Source organism: Epinephelus moara, chromosome 20 (assembly GCF_006386435.1).
Source record: "Epinephelus moara isolate mb chromosome 20, YSFRI_EMoa_1.0, whole genome shotgun sequence".
NCBI classification, from domain to species: Eukaryota; Metazoa; Chordata; class Actinopteri; order Perciformes; family Serranidae; genus Epinephelus; species Epinephelus moara.
Window position 1 is genome coordinate 46,206,795 of NC_065525.1, and position 16,440 is coordinate 46,223,234.

Below are 16,440 nucleotides of genomic sequence, written 5' to 3' on the forward strand. Positions count from 1 at the left end.
GGGGGGGGGGGGGGGGGGGGGGGGGGGGGGGGGGCGGGGGGGCAAAACATCACCGCTCATTTCAATGTGGACAAGTGTCGAACCAGCTGTGATGTGACTTGTGTGGAGCGATCAGGAAACGCTGCTGCGTGTGGGCTGGATAATAAGAAAGGCTTTATTCAGGCAGCGTGGGAGAATTAACCCTTTGTGACTGTGATGTAACAATATGTAGTAACACAGAGTGTAGATGTCACCCTGCTGATGTTTATCCAGCTCTGTACTGAAGACACATTTTAAATGTCTGACTCACCACATGCAGACTGTGGTTTTAAACTCGCCATCATCCTGTTGTTCAGGCCAGCGTTCCCTCTGATATCTGCATGTTAACGTTTCCAATCTCTGTCACGACGGGAAATATCAACCTCTGAGCAACACTGAGGTTCAGATAAAGATTTGGATCATGTGTGCAGTGAGACATGTCTGCTTTGTTGTATTGGTGAATGGTTGTAAAGATCTATAACAAATAAAACAACTTGTGAACACAGCTCAGAAAAACCCAGACTAGTCCGTCATCGTCTCCTGATGTTGATGTGTCACATCTTTCACCTTCGGCTGCAGCAGCAGCTGTAGTGACATCTGACGTCACCAAAGTCCAAATAACATCCAGTGTGTTTTACTGTTGTTTTAATGTTCAGCTCATTCAGCCAGCACATCGTCTGAGTTTTTAATGGGACTGTCAGAGCTCAAGTAAAATCAGGCTCCGATTATCAGCTGATGTCTGTCTTTAGTTAAAGTTTAATCACACATGAGTCTGTCACTGGTTTTGTGGCAGCGATTGCTTCCCTATACAAATGGACTCAGACGTAGTGCAGTCTTTAGTCATGCACACGGTTTAAAAAAAACTAGAAACTTAAAAACTGAGAAATAACTTTAGTTCAACAGGTGATTAGCAAGAATACGAGAAGAATGTGCAGCTGTGCAGGCAGCTCGGTGTCGCACAGTGTCACAGTGCTTTGAGCTAAATGCTAACATACCTACAATGCTAACAACATGACAGTTATCTGTTTCCCATCTGCATCGTCTCCGTCAGTGTGGAGACATTAGTTAATGAGCTGTGAACAGGAAGTACAGCTGAGAGCTGGACAATGTTAGTTTTACACAAACAAACAGATTTCACCCTGATGATGAAGCTGCTTGAGTCACAGAGGTTATTACGACTCATCCTGAAGGTGAGCGTGACTTCCTGTCACAGTTCATGGTAATCTGTCCCAACAGTATCCAGACATTTAATTCAGCAGCAGCACCATGTAACACTGCGTCCATCTTTACCTCTGTCATTCAAAGGACGTCAGAAAACACGTCTGTTCACCTTGAAAACTCCGATGATTAAATCCAGAGTTTGTAAAATGAGATTCAGCAGGAGGAAACTGGTTTAAACAAACTGAAGGTGACAGAAACTGATGTCTTGCAGATATGTTGAAATTAATTTGAATCTCTGAGAGACGGTGGTTCTGAAGCTTTGAGAGCCGCAGTCAATAAACTGGATGGAAAAACGCAGCCTTGATATTTAGAATTTTACAGATATTCTTTGCTGCAGCAGCCGTGACGTGAAAATTAAACAGTTTTTTTCTTTTTTCTTTGAAAGTAATGAGCACTGCTTGTTCCTGCTTGTTCAGCCATCGAAGGCTGAGAGGTTATTGATAATGAATACTGATCATTTTACACGTTCATTTTGGGGACGCTCGAGGGAAGTTTATTTTGATCAGAATATTCACACTGACGTTATTAAGTTTTATTTCAAACTCTGCTGACATGGTTTTTTGACGACTCTTCGTCCACCTGCAGAATCATTTACTGTTTCTAACGAGCAGTCAGTCACATGACTAATGTCAGTGTAATGACATGCAACTGCATCACACAGCACCAGAACTCAATATGTCACTGTGTGATGTCACCATGTGATGTCACTGTATGATGTGTTGGCGCTACAGCAATGTGAATGTTTTACCTCTTTATCGGCCGTCTCACAGAGACACCGTCAGCGCTGGTGAAGTGTTTGTGTTGTGAGACAACACGGAGGTGAGAGCAGGGGCCTGTATCACGAAGCAGGATTAATGTCTTAGCGAGGTAACTTCAGGGTTAACCCTGGGTTTTCGGGTCTCACGAAGCCGGTTCAGTTCTTATCGGGGTAGATCACCATGGTAACTTACTCTGAACGGCTATCCTGCTCCGGAGCAGGGTAAGTTCAGGGTTGAATCTGATCCTATAAAAAGCACCACCCACTGGCCAATCAGCTGTTCGGAAAAAAATGACTCCGCTGACAGAAATCCACCTGTCCATCCACCTGTTTGTCCATCCACCTGTTTGTCCACCTGTCTGTCCATCCACCTGTCTGTCCATCCATCACCTGTCTGTCCATCCACCTGTCTGTCCATCCACCTGTTTGTCCATCCATCCACCTGTATGTCCATCCACCTGTCTGTCCATCCACGTGTATGTCCATCCACCTGTTCGTCCACCTGTTTGTCCATCCACCTGTCTGTCCACCCACGTGTATGTCCATCCATCCCCTGTCTGTCCATCCACTTGTCCGTCCATCCACCTGTCTGTCCATCCACCTGTCCGTCCATCCACCTGTTTGTCCATCCATCCACCTGTTTGTCCATCCACCTGTCTGTCCATCCACTTGTCCATCCACCTGTCTGTCCATCCATCCACCTGTATGTCCATCCACCTGTCCGTCCACCTGTATGTCCATCCACCTGTCTGTCCATCCATCCACCTGTCCATCCATCCACCTGTATGTCCATCCACCTGTCCGTCCATCCATCCACCTGTCTGTCCATCCACCTGTATGTCCATCCACCTGTCTGTCCATCCATCCACCTGTATGTCCATCCAGCTGTCCATCCACCTGTCTGTCCATCCACCTGTCCGTCCATGTACCTGTCTGTCCATCCATCCACCTGTCTGTCCATCCATCCATCCGTCCATGCACCTGTCCGTCCATGCACCTGTCCATCCATGCACCTGTCTGTCCATCCATCCACCTGTCTGTCCATCCATCCACCTGTCTGTCCATTCACCTGTTTGTTCATCCACCTGTTCGTCCATCCATCCACCTGTCCGTCCATCCACCTGTCTGTCCATCCACCTGTTTGTTCATCCACCTGTTCGTCCATCCATCCACCTGGCCGTCCATCCACCTGTCTGTCCATCCATCCACCTGTCCGTCCATGCACCTGTCCGTCCATGCACCTGTCCGTCCATCCACCTGTCTGTCCATGCACCTGTCTGTCCATCCACCTGTCTGTCCATGCACCTGTCTGTCCATCCATCCACCTGTCTGTCCATCCACCTGTCTGCCCATGCACCTGTCTGTCCATCCACCTGTCCGTCCATGCACCTGTCTGTCCATCCATCCACCTGTCTGTCCATCCACCTGTCTGCCCATGCACCTGTCCGTCCATCCACCTGTCCGTCCATGCACCTGTCCGTCCATGCACCTGTCTGTCCATCCACCTGTCCGTCCATCCACCTGTCTGTCCATGCACCTGTCTGTCCATCCACCTGTCTGTCCATCCATCTACCTGTCCATCCATGCACCTGTCCATCCATGCACCTGTCTGTCCATCCACCTGTCCGTCCATCCACCTGTCTGTCCATGCACCTGTCTGTCCATCCACCTGTCTGTCCATGCACCTGTCTGTCCATCCATCCACCTGTCTGTCCATCCACCTGTCTGTCCATGCACCTGTCCCTCCATCCACCTGTCTGTCCATCCACCTGTCCGTCCATGCACCTGTCTGTCCATCCACCTGTCCGTCCATGCACCTGTCTGTCCATCCATCCACATGTCTGTCCATCCATCCATCCATCCGTCCATGCACCTGTCTGTCCATGCACCTGTCCGTCCATCCCATTCTTATGCACGTGATATCTCAAGAACGCCTCGAGGGAAAACAAACGTTCACTTGGAGTCAACAGTAATGAACTGAATAGAATTTGGTGTTCAAAGGTCAAAAGTGAAGGTCACTGTGACCTTGAGCTCAGAGGCGTCTCTCTGTACGACAGCTCTGCTGCAGTTTAACGTCCTCCAGTGTGAAGTCATCCTTAGTTTTCAAAGCTTTATTTATAAAGACGTCCTGAACTCTGATCTAATAAACGTTTACAGATGATCTCATTTTGACTTTATTAAAAACTGAAGCAGTTGATATTGTGTATTGATCTCTCGTTACAGCTGTTAGATCATGTTACACTTTATCCTTGGAACAGTTGAATCACTTCCCTGAACTGAACTCATTGTGAAGATGAATGTTTTAATATTTCGTGTGAACGTTCAGCTCTTCAGCTTCAGACCTCGTCTCCGTGTGTCCTGTAATCTTTTTCTTTCTTTAACACATCAGAGTTTCATCAGAGCTGCAGATACAAGCACCGTGTCACCGTCTGAATATGACTGATGTACATGTGACCATTTAACCCTTACACCCTGCAAGGACTCAATGAGTCCTCGCCCGTTCCTCTATTGAGCAGCATTTTGGCTGCAATCATGCTTTAGCAAAATGCTTTGGGGAAGTTTTGCCTTTATCTGTTCATGTTGAAAAAAAAAAAAAAAAAAAAAAAAAGCTAAGTTTTTTTTTCAATGTGTAATTAAATTTATAGCTCTCACCCAGTAAGGACTCATTGAGTCCTTGTGATGGTTGAAGTCATAACTTTTTAATGGTTTTATCTTTTAAGATTATTATTTTTTTGTTATGTTATTTAACTTCTGTCCCACCATGACTGTTATAATTCAAACAATAAAATTAGTTAATTAACCCTTTACAGGCCGGTTTCTGTCATGTACCACTCATTTTTATACAAAAAACACCCCAAAAATGAAATATTCTCTAGTTTTTTAGGGATTTTTTTAAATGATCACAACTGTCTGACCTCAGGCAATGTTTATGGGGAATATCAGTTTTTATGCATTTTTACTTTTTTTGTAGTGTTAGATTGAAAACAAAAATAGCTCTCACCCAGTTAAGGACTCATTGCGTCCTCATGATGGCTGAAGGTATAACTTTTTAATAGTTTTATATTTTAAGATTTTTCTTTTTTGGTTATGTTATTTAACTTCTCTCCCACCATGACTGCTATAATTCAAAAAATAAAATTAGTTAATTAACCCTTTACAGGCCGGTTTCTGTCATGTACTACTCATTTTTATACAATCGTATGGCTCCTTACATTTTCTCCACACTTTTAAACCAATCGCAGAGCTACTGAGCTACTGCAGTGTTCAACCAAGACGCGCTAGACTGAAACGCTGGAAGAGACATGGATCAATCTCAACCTCTAAGTAACACATTTATCTTATTATCCCCTCGTTGTAAATCATGCAATGTTATTGAATTATAATGAGTTGAAGCGTTCTGCTTAGCCAAGTAACATGTTTGAATGAAAGTGTGGAGAAAATGTAAGGAGCAAAACAATTGGCTGAAAGCGAGCACACCTGATTAACTGATGAATCTGTCAATCAGAATCATAAATTTGATTTTGTATAAACATTATATTTGTGAACCAGAGCGTGTGCAATGATAAACAGATCGTGTGCATTAGTGAGTCCGAAATACATCTGCGAACCAGAGCGTGTGCAATGATAAACAGATCGTGTGCATTAGTGAGTCCGAAATACATCTGCGAACCAGAGCATGTGCATTTGTGAAAAACCCTGCGTGAGTTCATTCATTATGAGACTGATCTGACCCCATATTATAGCAGCCTCCAACACGGCCAGCCAGAGGAACGGCAGCAACCTGCCACCAGCTAACGGCTGATCCAGCCAGCCAAAGAGGAGGTGTCCTGGTCGGCGCTTGTGTGTTCTGTGCACGGGCACAAAGAGAGGAAAAGTGGACACTGTCTGCTTCAAATGCAAACGCACCGCCTGTAAGGAGCATGGCGTCAGGGTATTCTACTGCCAGCCCTCCAGTGAGAGCGTTGAAGAGTAACTTTTTCAGTAACTCTTTCAGCCAAGGGTTCACCCATTGTTCTCAAAAAAATTACATGGAATTGAATAGGGGACTCAATGAGTCTTTTACTTTAATCTTACACTGTACAAAAAGTAACAATGCATATGAACTAATATTCTGCATGAAAATTGACAGACCTCAGGCAGATCTAAGTATTAAAAAAATATTCCTCCAGCCTCTTGTAAACTGAAATTATTTCACTTTTGGGGTGTTTTTTTGTATAAAAATGAGTGATACATCACAGAAACCGGCCTGTAAAGGGTTAATTAACTAATTTTATTTTTTGAATTTAACAGTTATGGTGGGAGAGAAGTTAAATAACATAACCAAAAAAGAAAAATCTTAAAATATAAAACCATTAAAAAGTTATACCTTCAGCCATCATGAGGACGCAATGAGTCCTTAACTGGGTGAGAGCTATTTTTGTTTTCAATCTAACACTACAAAAAAAGTAAAAATGCATAAAAACTGATATTCCCCATAAACATTGCCTGAGCTCAGACAGTTGTGATCTTTTAAAAAAATCCCTAAAAAACTAGAGAATATTTCATTTTTGGGCTGTTTTTTGTATAAAAATGAGTGGTACATGACAGAAACCGGCCTGTAAAGGGTTAATTAACTAATTTTATTGTTTGAATTATAACAGTCATGGTGGGAGAGAAGTTAAATAACATAACCAAAAAAGAAAAATCTTAAAATATATAACCATTAAAAAGTTATACCTTCAGCCATCATGAGGACGCAATGAGTCCTTAACTGGGTGAGAGCTATTTTTGTTTTCAATCTAACACTACAAAAAAAGTAAAAATGCATAAAAACTGATATTCCCCATAAACATTGCCTGAGCTCAGACAGTTGTGATCATTTAAAAAAAATCCCTAAAAAACTAGAGAATATTTCATTTTTGGGGTGTTTTTTGTATAAAAATGAGTGGTACATGACAGAAACCGGCCTGTAAAGGGTTAATTAACTAATTTTATTGTTTGAATTATAACAGTCATGGTGGGAGAGAAGTTAAATAACATAACCAAAAAAGAAAAATCTTAAAATATATAACCATTAAAAAGTTATACCTTCAGCCATCATGAGGACGCAATGAGTCCTTAACTGGGTGAGAGCTATTTTTGTTTTCAATCTAACACTACAAAAAAAGTAAAAATGCATAAAAACTGATATTCCCCATAAACATTGCCTGAGCTCAGACAGTTGTGATCATTTAAAAAAAATCCCTAAAAAACTAGAGAATATTTCATTTTTGGGGTGTTTTTTGTATAAAAATGAGTGGTACATGACAGAAACCGGCCTGTAAAGGGTTAATTAGCTAGTTTTATTGTTTGAATTATAACAATCATGGTGGGACAGAAGTTAAATAACATAACAAAAAAATAATAATCTTAAAAGATAAAACCATTAAAAAGTTATGACTTCAACCATCACAAGGACTCAATGAGTCCTTACTGGGTGAATGGATGGATTTTAAAACCGTCTGTAAGGGTTAAACTTTAAACGTCATGTTTGTGACTCAGATTTGATCTGTTCGGTGCTTGGTCGGTGTCCAGTGTGAAAACATGAATGTCTATATCTCGAGTCAGTGTTTGGTGTTTGGGCTACTGTAGAAACATGGCGGTGCAACATGGTGATCTCTGTAGACGAGGACCTGCTCCCTGTGTAGATATAAGCGTCTCATTCTGAGGTAACAAGAACACAGCCATTCTGATTTTCAGCTTATTCAATCCAACACTCTGATCAGATTTAAATCTAAAGCACTGAAGCTTTAAACATTCTGTTGATCAGTAGTTTATCACAGTTTCATTGGTGTCCGTGTGCGGACTGTCTGTGTGTCTGTGTGGGCAGCGGCGGCAGTGATGTCACTGATATCAGTGATACTGGTGTGTCTGCCTCAGTTATTACTGGCCCCAGGTTGGAGGTGTGGGGGGGCTATGATGTAATGAGCAAAGTGATGCTTCGTGAATCAGCTCCTGGGGCGTGGAGGTCATACGCCAGGCTGTAGCTGTGCTGCTTTACCTCCACTTCCTGTTAGAGGAAACTGCTGTATGTCGTCCTCTTTGTCCTGTCGTATACAGACAGGAGGAAGACCACATGAACTCGACCCTCCATCTGAACTCTGACAGCTCGTCACAGTTTGTGAACGTTTCGCCGTCAGTGATGTCAGACCAGCGTTGTCTCTGTTATCGTCCTGACACACAGCTGATTCATGATCCTCCTCATTATACGGTGGTTCTGGTGCCGGCGGGCTCAGTGAAACATTCAGCCGCAGATGTGTCTGCTTTCACCTCCGAACCTGACCAAACCTCTGCAGACTCTTCTTCTCCGTCATTAAATCAAGCAGCAGGGCAGCACTGAGCCTGAGTGGGAGGGAGCAGTGTAGCGTTTGTGATGTTTGCTGGGTGTGTGGGTGGTGGTGTTGCTGGGAGGGGGTGCTGTGGGGTGGTGGTGCTGCTGGGAGGGGGTGCTGTGGGGTGGGGGTGCCGCTGGATGGCTGTGAAACCTGAACAGGAGACGGTGGCAGCAACATGGAGCTGAACCAAATGTGTCACTGCCTCACGCTCACTGGGCCAGGGTGGAATTTACTGTCAGCGGCGGCGTGCAAGGAATTCAGCACAGCGGCTGAGTGTGTGTGTGTGTGTGTGTGTGTGTGTGTGTGTGTGTGTGTGTGTGGTGGTTAGATTGTGTTCATCTCTCTGCCTCCTGGCCAGTTTTAGGACTGAGCGAGCATGCTGGCGCTCCCTCCTCCCACAGACAGGAAGAGCGTGCATTTCATGCAGCGTTCGCCCACATTCACATTCACACACACGGAGGGAAGAATAAAAGTAGTGAAGCTACAGCAAGTGGACACAGGTAAACAAAAATAAATAACAGTCTGTTTTCTTTATGCCGAGGATACTTCCTGTTTTATTTGTGCGGTGGCAGAACTAGGTGGACATGGACTCTCGTGTTACAGCAGCTGGACTGATCCGTCTCCATCGATGGACACAAAGTGCTGTATGATCTTAGCGTGTTAATAACCTGCTGTGTCTCAGTCAGGACAGCGAGCACTTCAGTTTGACACAGAAACACCAAATAAAGGACACGTGAGACAGTCCACAGGTCACAGTGAAAATATTCTGATTTGGTGACGTCATGTAAATAACAAGCGGCCGGCGCGGCAGCAGCTGAACGACGAGCTTCTCACACAGTCACGTGTTAATTTGACTGTTCTGTTTGGTCCTCAGGTTGGACGCTGCTCGTCTGAAATCAGATCAGCTTTTAACTTAACCAAAAATGTTTTTTTGTTTTTTTTTTTAATAAATTTTGAGTTTTATTTCTGATCATTGTGAAACTATTGATCTGTTTCTAATCTACAGTAATATTTGTGTATCCAGATTTTTACGTGTGGAGCCTGCTGCGCTGCAGGAGATCAGCTGAGAGGTGGAGACTAAATGTTGTTATGTAAATCTACGGCTGCACAGTCAATCAAATATTAATCACCGTCATGATTTTAACTTCCCAAAGTTACCTGAACGTGACGTGACACTGACATTTAAAATACTCTGCTCATAGAAAACTCAGCCGCACATCAAATCACTCCCTAAACTAACATCCAGTGAATAAAACAAATGAACCCTCCCTGCAGATGCCTGTGAAAAAGTCCCTGAATCTTTCTGCTGCAGAACCAAAACCATCGTCGTCCACTGTGCACAAGTTTTTCAGATTCAGACAAAGTGAAGCCTGTTTCACCACAGGTCCCTGACCGATCCACAGACCAAGTTCAAACTCTGATCTCTGTAAATGATTTTAAACTCAGAATACAGGAAGTGATCGCCGCTCCCTGCAGCTGCGTCGTTTAACAAACAAACTCTAGATTAAATATTTCTGCCGTTATTTAACAGACCTGCTGTGATCTGGTGTTGTTATGGTCTGTCTTGGCTCAGTCTCAGTCGTAGTTTTTAATCTCAGTGTGACTTCCTGGTTAAATTAAGGTTAAACAAAGGTTAAACAAAGGTTAAATAAAGGTTACATTAAGCTTTTATAAACATAAAGTATATTTAGGAGAGAAAAAATCAGATGTAAAGAGTTCAGGAGACGTGTCTGTGTCACAAAGCAGAACAACTCATTTGTTAATGAATGAATAATGAATAAAACACAACAACCTGCAGCACGATGCACGCTCGCTCTACGCTCTGCACGCCACCAAAAATCAACACTGATCATGCTTTAACATCCTTTTGTCCTGCAGGAGCTCCCCCCCTGCAGCAGCTGCAACAACTCAGTGACGGGAGTTTGATCCAAACCTTTAAACGTGTGTGTGTGTGTGTGTGTGTGTGTGTGTGTGTGCGTGCGTGCTGGTTGCAGCTCTCTCCAACAGTTTCTAAATTACAGTCTTTACAAACAGCTCGTTTATTTGAGTTTTGTCAGAGAGCAGCTCCTCTGCAGTGTCTGCTCGATCTGACGGGAGGAGAAAAGACGAGATAAGTCGAGACAAGACGAGATGGGTTGTTCGGCTTCTTGTTGTAATTTTAATTGGTTTGTTGTGACTTGTCTGCTGCTAGATGTGAACAGGGAGGTATTCCAGAAAGCGGGTTTAGTGAGTATGTTAACCCTGAAATAAGGGAAACTCTGGGTTTTCAGTTCCAGACAGAGAGGTAAGTCAAACTCTGGCAACTGACTCTGTGAACCTAACCTAACCCTGAGCCTGAAGCAAGCTGGCAGACACACATGGGTTGTTCATATGTAGGCAGAATTAATTCACAATGCTTTACGCTGGGAGGGGATCTTCAGACCCCGTTTAGATGTGCTGTCTTTCCCCAGTGAATATATGCTTGAACCGTACTATTTTTCATTAGACTCAATCATTTACCGGCCACACATATCAAATCTGACACACAACAGACGTGCGCTCTCATCAGAGCAAATGTTTTTTGTGAACGGTAGCTTTTTATATGATATTGGTGATGTTTTGTGGCCTCTGCCTTCTTTCTGTTGGCTGAGTAGAACTCAAATGTTACTCAGCAGGATATTAGGCAAGAGGACACACAAGTTGAAACGGTATTTTGGGGGGGTTTAAATTACTAGTGACCTACAGTACATAATGACATAGCCTTACCTGTTTGAATGATGTTTTTATATTTCATGTTAAGCTGCTTCCAAGTGTGTTCCCCTGTGAGATTGAACCTACATGAAAATCAGATTTTATTCAAAACCCTAACCCTGTAAGCTACAATTTTAATTAAGCGTGGTTAAATGTAAATTAATGAACTAGTGCATTCAAACGTACGCGTTGACTCAGGCAGCAGTTTTCTCCCATGCTGCCTCTCTCTCCTTGGCAGCTTTAGTGCTGTTACTGTGGTTATGAAATATATGCTCATATTCGCTGTAGGCATTCATGAGCACCTCCATGTCCACAGGTGTAAAATGAGTTGATCGCTTTTTCTCTCCAGTTGCCATGGTGACTCGAGGTATCGGGGCTCCATTGATGATGGCTTTTTATTGTGGTTGTGCACGTGCTTAACTCAAGGTGTACCTACTCAGAGTTGATTAAACTAATTCAAATCAGCTGTTCTGGAACCAGATTCTCAGAGTTTCCCAGCTCAGGTTAAGTCAAGTCAGAGTTCAGGGTTAGATTCAGAGTTTGTTGAACCTCCTACCTTCTGGTCTCGTGTCGTCTCGTGTCATTGGCCATGTTTCCATCAGCTTGTTTAGATGCGCATCTAGAAGTATCGCATTGGAAAATTATGATGGAAACGCCAAAATTCGAATTAAAATCCCCTGATTCGCACAAACTAAAATACGCTCGCTTTAGCCGGGTTTTGGTTGATCCGAAAAAATGTTGATTCGCAAAATGGGAGGTGGAAACAGTTATGTTCGAATTAAGTCTGATGTAGCGCACCTCTCTCCATGGTGATATCCACACTCCAGGTCGGGAAGGCGGTAATGCATTTACAAGCTGGTTGCCAACCGCCAGAAAATGTAGAAGAAGAAGAATGCGAGACTTGTTTTGTTTCCAGTTCTGCGGAAAACTCGCACAAGTTCGTAGTTTTCACCAAAGTCCGTACATTTAATGGAAACACACAGAATTCGTGTTTCTTTTCATGGGCATTTCCCAATGATTCCAATCACTTTTGGATGGAAACATAGCTAATGTTGTTCAGACGTACTTTTACTATGAGTTCATTTGAAAGAAGCTTTTTAACGCACAGTAACATTTAATTTACTGTGACACACAAACACACAGACACACAGCCGCCTGACATTTTCTGAAACACTCACACACACACTTCCTGTACATGCATCTGTCTGTCCCTCCGTGCCTCATACCATGAACACATACACACACACACACACACACACACACACACACTGTTAAACGTGTCCGGTGTGCTCTGAATGGCGATGACCTTGCTGTGTCCCCCCCACTGCACTTCAAACCCATTTCAAATGAAAGAGTCTTTAAATAGACGTGGCCTTTGACTGAGGCTCCGCCCACTCCCCTCCAAATCACTGAAGACACACATCTGTTACAACAATGACACACAGACCGCTGTCTGTCAGATTTAAGAGACACAGAGACATCAGTCAGAGGGGGCGTGGTTTCATGGTGACTGTGGCACATTGATCAGTTTATGACAGAAATGTCAACGTTGTGTGTTTGAACTGCAGTGAATCGTTAACGTCAGCTCGGACAGTCTGCGTTACTCACTGAGCACAGAACCAGAGTGTCAGTCATCCTGAGTCTCACATCACGTCATCACACCATCATGTCATTACGTCATCACACCATTACGTCATCACACCATCACGTCATTGCATCATCACACCATCACGTCATTGCATCATCACGTCATTGCATCATCACATTATCACACCATCACGTCATTGCATCATCACGTCATCACACCATCACGTCAATACGTCATCACACCATCACGTCATTACGTCATCACACCATCACGTCATTACGTCACCACACCATCACGTCATTACGTCATCACACCATCATGTCATTACGTCATCACACCATCACGTCATTGCATCATCACACCATCACGTCATTGCATCATCACACCATCACGTCATCACATCATCACACCATCATGTCATTGCATCATCACGTCATCANATTGCATCATCACACCATCACGTCATTGCATCATCACACCATCACGTCATTGCATCATCACGTCATTGCATCATCACATTATCACACCATCATGTCATTGCATCATCACGTCATCACACCATCACGTCATTGCATCATCACGTCATCACACCATCACGTCATTGCATCATCACGTCGTCACACCACGTCATTGCATCATCACGTCATCACACCATCATGTCATTGCATCATCACGTCATCACACCATCATGTCATTGCATCATCACGTCATCACACCATCATGTCATTGCATCATCACGTCATCACACCATCATGTCATTGCATCATCACGTCATCACACCATCATGTCATTGCATCATCACGTCATCACACCATCATGTCATTGCATCATCACGTCATCACACCATCATGTCATTGCATCATCACGTCATCACACCATCATGTCATTGCATCATCACGTCATCACACCATCATGTCATTGCATCATCACGTCATCACACCACGTCATTGCATCATCACGTCACAAACGAACAAACGCTCCCTCACTGCTAACAAACGCTCCGTTACCTCTAACAAACGCTCCATCACTGCTAATGGAAGCTCCCTCACTGCTAATGGACGCTCCCTCACTGCTAATGGACGCTCCATCACTGCTAATGGACGCTCCATCACTACTAATGGACGCTCCCTCACTGCTAACAAACGCTCCCTCACTGCTAACAAACGCTCCATCACTGCTAATGGATGCTCCGTTACCTCTAACAAACGCTCCATCACTGCTAATGGACGCTCCGTCACTGCTAATGGACGCTCCCTCACTGCTAATGGACGCTCCATCACTGCTAATGGACGCTCCATCACTACTAATGGACGCTCCCTCACTGCTAACAAACGCTCCCTCACTGCTAACAAACGCTCCATCACTGCTAATGGATGCTCCGTTACCTCTAACAAACGCTCCATCACTGCTAATGGACGCTCCGTTAACCTCTAACAAACGCTCCCTCACTGCTAACGGACGCTCCATCACTGCTAATGGAGGCTCCATCACTGCTAATGGACGCTCCCTCACTGCTAACAAACGCTCCATCACTGCTAATGGACGCTCCGTTACCTCTAACAAACGCTCCATCACTGCTAATGGACGCTCCGTCATTGCTAATGGACGCTCCATCACTGCTAATGGACGCTCCCTCACTGCTAATGGACGCTCCATCACTGCTAATGGACGCTCCATCACTGCTAATGGACGCTCCCTCACTGCTAATGGACGCTCCATCACTGCTAATGGACGCTCCATCACTGCTAATGGACGCTCCCTCACTGCTAATGGACGCTCCATCACTGCTAATGGACGCTCCATCACTGCTAACAAACGCTCCATCACTGCTAATGGACGCTCCATCACTGCTAATGGACGCTCCCTCACTGCTAACAAACGCTCCATCACTGCTAATGGACGCTCCATCACTGCTAATGGACGCTCCATCACTGCTAACAAACGCTCCATCACTGCTAATGGACGCTCCATCACTGCTAATGGACGCTCCCTCACTGCTAACAAACGCTCCATCACTGCTAATGGACGCTCCATCACTGCTAATGGACGCTCCATCACTGCTAACAAACGCTCCATCACTGCTAATGGACGCTCCATCACTGCTAATGGACGCTCCCTCACTGCTAACAAACGCTCCATCACTGCTAATGGACGCTCCATCACTGCTAATGGACGCTCCATCACTGCTAACAAACGCTCCATCACTGCTAATGGACGCTCCATCACTGCTAATGGACGCTCCATCACTGCTAACAAACGCTCCATCACTGCTAATGGACGCTCCATCACTGCTAATGGACGCTCCATCACTGCTAACAAACGCTCCATCACTGCTAATGGACGCTCCATCACTGCTAATGGACGCTCCATCACTGCTAACAAACGCTCCATCACTGCTAATGGACGCTCCATCACTGCTAATGGACGCTCCATCACTGCTAACAAACGCTCCATCACTGCTAATGGACGCTCCATCACTGCTAATGGACGCTCCATCACTGCTAACAAACGCTCCATCACTGCTAATGGACGCTCCATCACTGCTAATGGACGCTCCATCACTGCTAACAAACGCTCCATCACTGCTAATGGACGCTCCATCACTGCTAATGGACGCTCCATCACTGCTAACAAACGCTCCATCACTGCTAATGGACGCTCCATCACTGCTAATGGACGCTCCATCACTGCTAACAAACGCTCCCTCACTGCTAATGGACGCTCCATCACTGCTAATGGACGCTGCATCACTGCCAACAAACGCTCCGTTACCTCTAACAAACGCTCCATCACTGCTAATGGACGCTCCCTCACTGCTAATGGACGCTCCATCACTGCCAACAAACGCTCCATCACTTCCAACAAACGCTCCGTCACTGCTAACAAACGCTTCGTCACTGCCAACAAACGCTCTGTCACTGCTAACAAACGCACCGTCACTGCTAACAAACACTCCATCACTGCTAACAAACGCTCCCTCACTGCTAACAAACGCACCATCACTGCTAACAAACACTCCATCACTGCTAACAAACATTCCGTCACTGCTAACAAACGCTCCATTACCTCTAACAAACGCTCCATCACTGCCAACAAACGCTCCGTCACTGCTAACAAACGCTCCATCACTGACAACAAATGCTCCGTTACCTCTAACAAACGCTCCATCACTGTCAACAAACGCTCCATCACTGCTAAACGAACGCTCCCTCACTGCTAATGGACGCTCCCTCACTGCTAATGGACGCTCTGTCACTGCTAACAAATGCTCCATCACTGCTAACGAACGCTCCGTCACTGCTAATGGACGCTCTGTCACTGCTAACAAACGCTCCCTCACTGCTAATGGACGCTCTGTCACTGCTAACAAATACTCCGTCACTGCTAACAAACGCTCCTTCACTGCTAATGGACGCTCTGTCACTGCTAACAAACGCTCCCTCACTGCTAAACGAACGCTTCATCACTGCTAATGGACGCTCCGTCACTGCTAACAAACACTTACTGCAAATGGACGCTCTGTCACTGCTAACAAACGCTCCTTCACTGCTAACAAACGCTCCATCACTGCTAATGGACGCTCTGTCACTGCTAACAAACGCTCCATCACTGCTAATGGACGCTCCATCACTGCTAATGGACGCTCCATCACTGCTAACAAACGCTCCCTCACTGCTAATGGACGCTCCATCACTGCTAATGGACGCTGCATCACTGCCAACAAACGCTCCGTTACCTCTAACAAACGCTCCATCACTGCTAATGGACGCTCC

At 44.8% G+C, this 16,440-nt stretch overlaps 2 protein-coding genes across 51 annotated transcripts in view; one reads left to right on the top strand and one right to left on the bottom strand.

Moving 5' to 3' along the window:
• Positions 1–16,440, top strand: part of LOC126408458 (pleckstrin homology domain-containing family A member 7-like) — a 197,382-nt gene that overhangs the window by 70,080 nt on the left and 110,862 nt on the right. The window lies entirely within an intron of this gene.
• On the bottom strand, positions 1,732–6,462 carry LOC126408463 (uncharacterized). The gene is made up of 2 exons (XM_050074021.1): positions 3,454–6,462; positions 1,732–2,977 (listed from the first exon to the last, which is right to left on the bottom strand). The coding sequence occupies exons 1-2, from the start codon at positions 3,900–3,902 to the stop codon at positions 2,383–2,385; spliced, it is 1,044 nt and encodes a 347-aa protein (XP_049929978.1). The 5' UTR covers positions 3,903–6,462; the 3' UTR covers positions 1,732–2,382.